Here is a 10,675-nt window from a genome sequence, read left to right as displayed (position 1 = left end):
CCCGAGCTGCATAACTGTCAAGTTTATGACTCTCCCCATCAATTCTCCTTTTAAAACTGTCTCTCTCTCTCTTTCTTTCTCTCCCTCTCTCTCTCTCTCTCTCTCTCACTCTTCCTCTGTCAATTTAGGAACAGTTCAGATTGTTTTAAGTCTTTTATTATTATAGAACCAGACACCCTATTAAAAGACATATCGCTCTGAAATTGCATTCACTTAGGCTACTGCCAGTGCATAAACTTAATTCATAATGAAATGACATGTACAGTGCATGTACACAGACAATATGACATTTAAAATCAATTTTTTGGGCACATATATACATGAACTATAATAGGGACACAAACATGGTATGGCAGGATTAAGAGGGGGGCTTGCCATGGCCTCCTGAAGATCAACACCCCCACTTCCGTCCCAAAGATGGTTTAGTCCAGTGCAATGTGCATCAGGGAATGCTGGGAAATTGGTAGACTCAACCCCTCAAAAACCAAAATGATGGACCTGTGTGTGTGTGAGAGAGGGAGAGATTATATTCACATATCTCAATAGTACAATAATTTAATGCAAACTTTGCTGAATGCTTTGCAAAATGTTCCTAGAAAGCATAAATGCCTGTTTACAATAGTCCAATAGCTATGGACTATACTTCATCTCAGTTTCACTTGTTGTAGGCTACATACAAATCTTTTTGCTTTGTGGCTTCATTTTTGCAACATAAACCTGACATAAGTAGGTGCTTCACTCAATTAATTGTGCTACTTATTGTGGGTTTGAATCACAAACTGTATTTTAAAAATGAACAATGAAAATGTTGGACAAATACATATGGAGTAACACAGCTGTTTATGAAATAATAACTAGGGCTGTCAATCGATTAAAAAAATTAATCTAATTAATTACATACTCTGTGATTAATTAATCTAAATTAATCGTATATATATATTTTTTGCTGTGAAAGTCAAATGAATCATTGAATAATCAGCATTAGTGACATTAAAGTTCAAAAACTCTTATTATTATTTTCACTGTTCAAATAATTGCCATAATAATCTATGATATGACCTAACATGCTGAGGAAATAAATTCAAAAGTGCTTCGGGAAGAAGTTTTTTTTTTCCCCATACAAGACATTTCAGGCCACAGATATAACCTAGTGGACACAATGAAAATAAATTAACACTCCCCTCAATGTCAACACTTATTTTTTTGCATTGATGTGCGACTATAGAGTTGATGAACTCCGGTGATATGCAAATTCCTTGCTGCAGAACATTGCAGAGGACTTTATTTTCAATACTTTTTTAAAGAGTAAATGTTCCAATCAATGATCCAGCCAGCACATTTTCTTCTCTCTCCTTCATTTTACAGTCTAATTTTTACTGACTAGAACGGCTCGGGGTCAAAGGTCATACGGAATCGATTAATCTGCACTAATTTCTTTAATCAGTTATTTTTTTTCTCAAATTAATTAATCGAAATTAATCAGTTATTTTGACAGCCCTAATAATAACCATATAATTCATGATTAGTAATCAATTCTAGTTAGTTGCCACAAAGACAAAAATCAGTCTTGTTCTGGAGAAACAATGAACACTACCAAAGATTCAATATATCACAGATAATAAGAGGGGGAGAAAGAGTCGTTCATAGATCCCCGTACTTGTGATGTGGAAGCATGGATCTCGCTCACGAAGAAGCACTCTTCACACATGTCTGGAAGGCTTCCATAAGGTCCTTGCAGGCCTCTGCTCCTTTCCCCTGGACACTGGGAAACAACATACATCATGTCACTCATCTCACTTCCAAGAGTGCGGTATGGAAAGTTGGGGGGAGGTGGGTTGGGCTGACAAAATGCCAAGGAGTTAAGCTACTCTGCCAGCCGTTCAAAGGAAAAAGGCATGGTTCCTTGCATGGAAGCATGTTGACCAAACATATTACTTCAAGTATCTCAGTGTTCAGCACAATTAATTTTAGACCCACGGGTAGCTGATCTGTGCAGCGCTAATACCTCAAGGGCTTTGCCACTGTGCTAGCCATCCCAGATTCTTATCGCTGTAGTTAACTGGACAGGCCAAGCAAGAGCAGAACGTACAGTGTGGCTGTACAAATGTGTCTCAACTGACCTTTGCATGTTAAAGTACTTGAAGATGAGGGGCACATTTTTTTGTCAAATGTCAACAAAGGTCTCGGCGCTCTCACCATGTGACGCACACATGTGTACAGGCACACTATCGTGCGTGTCCTCCAGTACTGTCACTCATTTACTGTAACACATCTGACCACGCGTGACCTCTGAACCTGGTAAGGTCAGCAGGCTGCGCCATGTCTGCATGCGTGTAGCTACTTAACACCCTGCATCGGGGGCTGGGGTGGGGGGTTAGGCGGTACTATGAAGGCTGCTGCAGGATGGGAAACATGAACTGCACTGCAACATCCCCCACCGGGTACACTTGTCACCCTCCGCTCCCATAGGTTACACATGTGAGGGCTATTTTGGTGGCATGCTATTAATATGTGAATGCATATACATGGCCCAGACGCCGTGCCAGGGAATGGCAGCACAGCTGGTTGTCACATGGAAAGTGCTCTTATGCTGGATGCCATCCAGACATATGGCCTGTTCATCAGGGCCGGTCAATAAGAGTCTTAACATTACTCTAATAACACATTTATTGCTCTTCCGTCCGAGCTCAATTTCTTCAATATGTTTATAATAAGTTTTCCAGATCCGTCCGAGATGATTATCCTGTTGATGTGATCTATCTCTGGAGATATCATGCGGTTGGAATGATAAGTGCATGTGTATGCCACTGATAATTTGTTTCTAATGGCCTTTTGCTCATTTGGGTTAGAGATCACCATCTTCACTGCTTCTTCAAACTAATGATATCCAGCTTCTTAGAGGTTTCTGCATAGTATTTAGGCGACAACCCATGTGTCCTGATTCGTAGAATTTTAGTCATAATTTTTGTTCCCGAATTCCTGAATTTTTCGTTTATATTCAACCATCATAACAAAGACTATACCAATTAGCTTAATGTGTGTAGTAAGACAATAGGCACCATATGATGATGTGACCTTTTCCATTTGACCTTTTATACAGGATAAGTAATAGTATTGCACAATCATAATCACCAATTTCACAGTATGCTTTACTTTGTGTTGATGGTGCTAAACAAGATTGTGCTCACAGCATCATGGCTAGCTGCAGTGTTTTTCCACCTGCATCATCATGTTTGTACTTTTCACAACCCCCAGGCAGCCATGTGCTTGGACTCTCCCGCTCTGCTTAGCTCAACTAAATCAACTCAATTAACTAAGGAGTCCACGTTAAACATCACAAACTAATGAAAACATGCATGGAAAGTCAAATGTGTAGTGTGATGTGTTCATACTACGCATTGTTTCTTATCTGTTATTAAGATGAAATGATAAAGCCAAAAGATGTAGGATTAGAATATTCATATATCATAAACATCTGTATAAGTTTAACTTAACATCTTCACAGTTTCACACGTCTCCTGTAACTTTACAGCCTTACACCAACAACAATTGTACATTGAATGAATTCAGATTTACACTCAGATGGACTATTTAAATTGATACATGTAAAAGTGCCTCATAACTCACCACTTGTCCATCTCTGCTTTAGGAGCCAGGCACTGGGCTGGGACTTCGACCTCGGGCATGTTGACGTGTAGTGGTGATAGAGAGGGGAGTGTGGTTGGGACGGCGTGTCTGTGGACTAAGTTGAGTGGCCTCTGAGGACTAGTGGCAGGAGTTTTTGTAAGAGTGGCAAGAAGATGGTGGGAGGGGGAGGGGGAGGGGGCAGAGGGAGGAGTAGGAGAGGACAAAAAGGGTGAGAGAGAGAGAGAGAGAGAGAGAGAGAGAGAGAGAGAGAGAGAGAGAGAGAGAGAGAGAGAGAGAGAGAGAGAGAGAGAGAGAGAGGATAATTTGAGGACAAGTCGAGTTAAGTTGAGTTTGAGTGCAAGAGCACGTTTCATTTACCGTGGAAGATCAGAAATGTCGACTGCATCACACTGCCATATCTGTGTAGTGGTGGCAGCGTGGCAAGTGGCACATGTGCGATCTGCATGTCTGCACATTACTTGTTGAGTCAGTCATGGCAGCGGGAGGCATATGCATGCTGTGAGTGTGTGTGTGTGTGTGTGTGTGTGTGTGGTTGAGACTGTCAGACAAGACACAAATGTTTTCATGTTAAGCTAGACACCTCCTGACACACGGCGGGTGTCTGCTGTAGGATCCATTTAGCTTACAACACAACACAACACACACACACACACGCGCACAGTGTCTCTCACGGTCACTGTGATTCCACACAAGGCAAGGTGATTTGGACACCTAAAGATGTCCAATGCTCTAGATGCAAGCTAGCCTGGTTTATCATGCGGACTGTCATGGCAAAGGTTGCCTGGTGCAGCAAAGGATGCACAGAGTTATGAGCTGCAAAGCTCAGAAATCATTTTATTCTTGTGGCAGCGGTGATGGGTCTGACAGCACACGTTGAGGATGCTGAATGGGATTTGCGTGTAATCCCGTGTAATCTTCCACTGCATAAAACTGAACTGGCATGAGTGTTGCATAATGCAGGGATTTATAAAATTAAGTTTAGGTTCTTTTTGGCATCCTGCCCTGAACACATGCACATATGGAGGCCTGCACGCAGGCAGACACACACACACACACACCTCTATACATGTCTGGCTTTCCATTCTAATTCTCTCTCTCTCTGCAATGACCTTTCCTCTCTCTTCTCTCGTCCCTCATTCTCCCTGTCATTCTCCGTGGCTCCAGCTGTCTCTGGGTGAGACGCTGAATAGTCAAACCAGCTGTAATAAGACCCAAGACCCCCCCCCCCCCCCCCCCTCCTCTTTACCTTTTTCACTTTTCCTGGCAAGTGTTTGCAATTTTCTGCTCATTTTCTCAGTGGCTGCTTGGTGCCGTCGACAACCTTGCCCTGTGGGAGCTAACTGAGCAATTCTTCAAAAGCACACTGATTAAAAATCACACAATGCTCTTTTGCCTGTCAAAATGCGGGCACTGTGAGTTCTTCTTTTAAACAGAACAGTTTCAAGAATTTAAATAAAAAACAGAACACCTTTTTTGTAACTGCTCACGAGCATTATAACAATGTTATTAAGCTTTACTCCCCTTAATGTATAAAGGTGTTGAAACAGAATTGGTTAGTACTTTGGAGTGGGCATCCAGTGTAGTGACCTCAACCAGGTTTGACCTCTGCTTACAGAGGTCCTTTTCAAGACACAGAGGTGTCTTGTTGGTAAACTGGTTGAGCAAGTAACACACTAAAGCCAACAGTAGTTTAATAGGAAGTTCACAGGGGAATACCGAATTACCCTATGAAATGTATGGATGGCTTTGATCCTATATGCAACTGCATTGCACTGTTACGAATTAGACTCGAAATGACAGACCCTAGCACAGAAGGTACCCATACAAAAACCTATTGTTTTTTACATCAATTGCAGGCATATCTCTTTGATGCACCAGGTTATAACAGATCTGTAATAGCTGTACTTGATTACCTTGGAGAAAAAAGTCAAATTTCAAGATATCGACAATATGATAATCTCTGGCCTCAATTATTTTGGTGCTATAAATACCATGACACCATGTTGAATATCCTATGCACTTGTATTAGGTCCATCACAAAAGGCCCCTAATATATGGAGATAAAATGGATCAATCACTATTCATCATAATTCGCTGACTCACTGAAAACTAGAAGACCTTTCTAGGGCTCTCTTCAGTTGCAAACTCCCAGACTTTGGTCCCAGCAGAAACGGAGCAGAGACAGTCTGGCAGCAGCAGACAAGGAGAGAGCGACGTTGCAACTGAAAGAGACGGCAGGAGACATTGAGTGGGCCGAGATCAGATCATCACGCTGAGCTGTGGCAGAGGCCCTTTGTGCCCATGCAGCTGAGTCACTGACAAGAACTGTGTGGAGGTGAAAGTGGCCACCATAGTGTGTGGATGGCTTATGCACAGGGCAAAGGAGGAGAAACGCATGGACGCTGAACTCTAACCACTTTCCAATGACAGTATGTGTAAGTCATTTAGAATAAAATGTATTAATATCAATAAACAATGTAAATATGCATAATACCGTTATAATGTTTTGGTAGTAGCCTACTGTAGTGTTGTATTTTGTATTTTATTGGAGAAACTTCACATTACATCTCCTCCACTGAATAATTCCTATTAGGGCCCAACACCGGAGGTGCAGGCTATAGTGCCAGACATAGGGAGACAACCAAAATGTACTACCAATACTTTTGCCATAAGATACCGGATTGTTCCATTGCTGTGGTAGTGTTACTGAAAATAAGGTGCCGTTTCCATGGTTGGTCTTCCCTCCATTCACTGCATGGATCAGATGACACCCAGTTCCCTGTATAATGTTAGGAATGCAACATCGCCAATAAAACCTATCCGTACCATTTTTGGATAACAGTCATAGGCCTAGTCACACTGGTACATAGTTATACATGCTAATACCTTATTTATTTCTGCATTGCACATACTTGACACATTTAGTGACCTTACTGATATTATTTATTGGCAGGCTACATAGGTTATAGACTTATCAACTTACATGGTTTGAATTCAGGATAGGATATTAACAAGCCTCCTACAGTGTGCATGTAATGCACTTGTGCACAAAAACACTAGGTGGCAATATTTTCCCCCTAGAACCAGCAAAACTGTACCATTCCCTCCGTCAACCCATGGCGGTCATTACTGCTCACGTTTGACTAAGACGATAAAGTACCACTCTTTCAGTGTAAAATCATATAGATAATATAGAGGTGGCCGAGTGGGTGATTAATCTGATAATCTGTTCATCCATATATTGTGTTCAGTAGCCTACGCGTGGATTAGAATCCCATCTACATGTGTAGGCTATCCTGCATACATTTCTTAAATAGGGTCTCCCACTTCTCTGAAAACACACAGGTCACGTTTAGGCCTGATTTTTTTTCTTTCAAAAGCATAATTCAGAACCTACATATTTACCGCGTTTCTTCAGCATCAGGTCAGCATTAGGTTAGAAGATTAGACCAGACAAAACTAATTGCATTGGGTGTTCCACATAGCCAGTTAAAATTGAAGAGCTTGCACGGATGCTCACCTCATAGCAACAGCTATTTCGTAACTGTTCCTCTTGTCGCCACCAGAGGGCATTTGGGAGACATTTTTGATTTGGTAATGGACATACTGTACTAGATTGTGCAAGACATCACACATCAAAATATGCAATGAAATGAACATCGTTGTCACATTCAGCTAACACAACAACAGCATGTGCAATCGTCAGTTATTCCTGACGATATCTACAGTTTTAGGAGAGGATGGCACAGAATCAAAATACATTATTGATATTGCATTCTATGCAACTTTTATTTTATTTCATTTCATTTAAGAAAAACTCTTTCTTCCTTCTGCTCTATATTAGAGGGGGGGGAAAAAGATATTTGTCACTATGGTTTAACATTTCTACCGTCGTCAGGTGGTCTCTGATGTTCTCGTCTATTGTGAAACATTGAAAGCAAGCCGTGTGCATTTACTCACATAATTGCCCCTACTCTTTCCCTTGTCCATCGTTAGTTTGGACATAAATGTTGAATACAGGGTGAGATGTATTCTGGGAATTTCTGTCGGCTGAGCTTGTTGAGTGAGGGGAGAGTGGAGAGAGGTGGAGGGGGCAGACTACGCGTGAGTTCGTGTACAAGAGAGGGGAGGGAGGAGAGAGAAACAGCCGCCTTCAAAAATGGCGTCTTCAAGGGAAAATGACTAATATTATGAAAAAAGACGAGGCCGCGATCTCAAAATCTAGTTGGATTAAATCGCAATTAGGACGTTGATTATTTTTTTAGTGGTAGTTTATCGTCTCTTTCTCAAAACGCGAAAACAAAGGGAGGACGAAAATATGAAAATAGAGCAACACCATCTTATTCGGATGCGTCGACAGGGCTAGCTCGATGCTAGCTAGCTCACAACAAATTTGGGGTGGGAATTTTTTTGCATGCCATATCGTAATGCATTGAGATTACACTTACTCCTAATATCGCGGCACACTTTGCTTGAGAATTTAGGCTATAATGTAACAGCGGTTGATCCACCCTGCGTGCGTGGCCATTAGCTTACCTTTCGACTCAAGTAAAGTAAGCGGAGAGAGGGTAGAAGAGGCGGAGGAAAGGACGTGTACGGTCATATGTGTACATCAGTAATTTATTGCTTTCCGAATTTCATTGTATCATCTTTTGCAGCACAGCTATAGGTTTTCATAGAGAATGTTTTTTGTTTAAAGGTAGGGGAGGGAGAGTAATACAGGAGGTAACGTTTTTTTTTATTAATCCAGAGGACGGTGAACACCCCCCTCTATTACCCTCTCCTCCATTTCTCTCCCTCTCAATATGCCGTATTTCCACTCGCATGGATTTGCTTTTTGAACGGAGGATAATGAACAGAACCTGACAGTCACGAAGACCTAGTCTCACAGTCGGGATTATTGGAACCCGCGTTCCGCTGCCTCCATCAGCTCTGTCGCACATATTTCACTAATGGATAGAAATTACCCAGGAGCGGGCTTTGGTGATCTAGGCGCAGGAGCAGGATGGAGCTATGAGAGATCGGCGAAGGCAAGGTAAGAAATTGACCATGTGGATGATGTATATCGTAACTTTGAAAAAAAAAAAAAAAAAATGAATCTGATAATCAATAACATTAACATCGCCATTAACCTGGGTAGCCAAACACTACCCAGGTTACGGCCGCTACGAAGGTGTCTGAAACCTCCATCCAAGCCATCAATTGAAAAGCGATGCATGTGGGAGGGGGTTGGGGTCTCGGAAACCCCAGGAATGTGATTGACAGTCCTAATGTGGTTTGGAAGGTAGACATAAGGATTTTTTGGGTGGAGAGAGGAGAGGGAGGGCGGGTTTGTGCTCTTGCCATTTATTTATTTATTTTAAATTACTGGATCTTTTACAATAATTCACGCCTCCCATTAGAATGACACCCTGGCTCTAGACACATGCTCTGTTACAAAGTGACAGTGAACACACTTTAGATTGATTAACATAATTATGCCTTTTGTCTAAAATAATAGAACCACACAATTCCTAGAACACACTTTAAGGTGACATTGAAGGTCTTAAATGCACGGGTTTCCTGACAAATATAATGCATTGCCGCAACAATTAAATAGAAATAGCAGTCACGCCGACAAGTTAATGTTACCTGCTTTAATTGAATGACAACATACACTTTTCTTTTATTCCCATAGAGCATGGTAAAAGATGTTCCCTGATGTATTCAATTCTAAATAGGACATCTCCACATTTCCCTCAGTAATTAGCGACCCGAGTGACGCATGACGCCAATATTTTTAACATGATTCCTCCGGTCCCAAAGTTAATTGCTTAACACGAGCCACATTTTAGCCTCCACCATAAATCCATGCTATGCTAAGGGAGGCTTGTTTGGACAAATTATCCAGATTACACCAAAGCACAACCTGTTAAATGCGATAGCTGGTATCGCATGAAATTATTCTTCTATAGCCTTTTACTGTGATATTCAGTGTACTATATCGGGAAGTTGTGATCACTGCCGAACAACGCGTTAGCCGGGTCAGCTAACAAGGCCTTCAGCAGGCCGCGGTTGCTGAAAACCCCGTTGCCTGCAGCCGATGCTAAAATACTCTTCGAAATAGCGCCCGTAGCACACATACTATTGATAAACCATATTTAGCCTGTGATGCAAAATACATGTTACCTGATATCATCATACTATTCACCTATTTTATTAATAACGATTAACGCAAAGTCATATGACAGAGTGGTCTATTTTGTCAGCATGTTAGCTTGCTAAGCGCGGTACACACAACTGTTCGGAAATGGTTTTCGTTTGCATGTCTGGATAGAGAGTTTCAGTCGTGCATCTATTTTACGGCATGCAAATGGTTCTAAATGGCTTTCTGTGGACCTAGTGGTGCTGGGGCCTTACGAGATCAAAATTGCATTCTAGGTGAAATAAATCTGGCGTTATATCACATCGGAGCATGTGCAGCTGTACCCCTACAAAACCCTCGACCTATTTTTTGATGGAAATGCATTCTATTTTGGTACTTTACAATTTCAACTAAATTCAGCATTAAATCCCATCAATTGCTACCCACAAATCCTTTAGTTTAGCCAGATATCCAGAAGTAAACGGATTTTTTTGATAACTTTGCAGATGTATTCTCAGAATACAGTCTCCATGAAACTCAGTATTGTTTCGTTTAGGCTGCTTAAGACTTACACTCTCTCTTTCCACCTCAGTCTGGTCTATGGAAGCTCCAGGTCATCGCATCCAGAGTCAGACCTTCTTCACCGACAGGCCTATGCCACACCCCACCCTCTGCAGGGCTATGCAACTAATCACCACCCAGGTAGCTCTGGACAGGGAGGAGCTTGGGGTGCAGCTGGGCGAAGTTTGGGTAAGATTGCTCTTAATTTCAAAGTTCTGCAGATGCCTCCTTCTATTTCATACCTTAGTGAGAACTCCTATTTGGATGTGTATCATTTGCTGTATTTATCCAATTAACAGATGATTTGGCTATTCTAATGCAGCTTAAAATGTGGATTTGCAA

The 10,675-nt window shown here is 41.6% G+C and overlaps 1 protein-coding gene and 1 long non-coding RNA gene across 4 annotated transcripts in view; one reads left to right on the top strand and one right to left on the bottom strand.

The window, feature by feature from the left end:
• Nucleotides 1-140: 140 nt before the first annotated feature.
• Nucleotides 141-10,469, bottom strand: LOC121699906. 2 transcript variants are annotated; one of them, XR_006027056.1, is made up of 5 exons: nucleotides 10,345-10,451; nucleotides 5,752-5,870; nucleotides 3,628-3,765; nucleotides 1,658-1,762; nucleotides 141-498 (listed from the first exon to the last, which is right to left on the bottom strand). It is a non-coding gene; the product is annotated as an uncharacterized LOC121699906 (long non-coding RNA). The 2 variants fall into 2 exon arrangements; XR_006027055.1 differs by lacking the exon at nucleotides 5,752-5,870 and having other exon boundaries at nucleotides 10,345-10,469.
• The window catches only part of prr12a (proline rich 12a), a 20,596-nt gene continuing 17,687 nt past the window's right edge, over nucleotides 7,767-10,675 (top strand). For both annotated transcript variants that reach the window (XM_042082286.1, XM_042082285.1), the window contains exons 1-2: nucleotides 7,767-8,683; nucleotides 10,365-10,522. In XM_042082286.1, coding sequence (XP_041938220.1) covers nucleotides 8,601-8,683; nucleotides 10,365-10,522 — 241 coding nt within the window. In that variant the 5' untranslated portion in view covers nucleotides 7,767-8,600. The remainder of the gene's footprint in view (nucleotides 8,684-10,364; nucleotides 10,523-10,675) is intronic.

Source organism: Alosa sapidissima, chromosome 24 (genome assembly GCF_018492685.1).
Source record: "Alosa sapidissima isolate fAloSap1 chromosome 24, fAloSap1.pri, whole genome shotgun sequence".
Classification (NCBI taxonomy): Eukaryota; Metazoa; Chordata; class Actinopteri; order Clupeiformes; family Clupeidae; genus Alosa; species Alosa sapidissima.
Note: the sequence above shows the minus strand (reverse complement) of the source record. Positions and strands in the feature narration are given on the sequence as shown.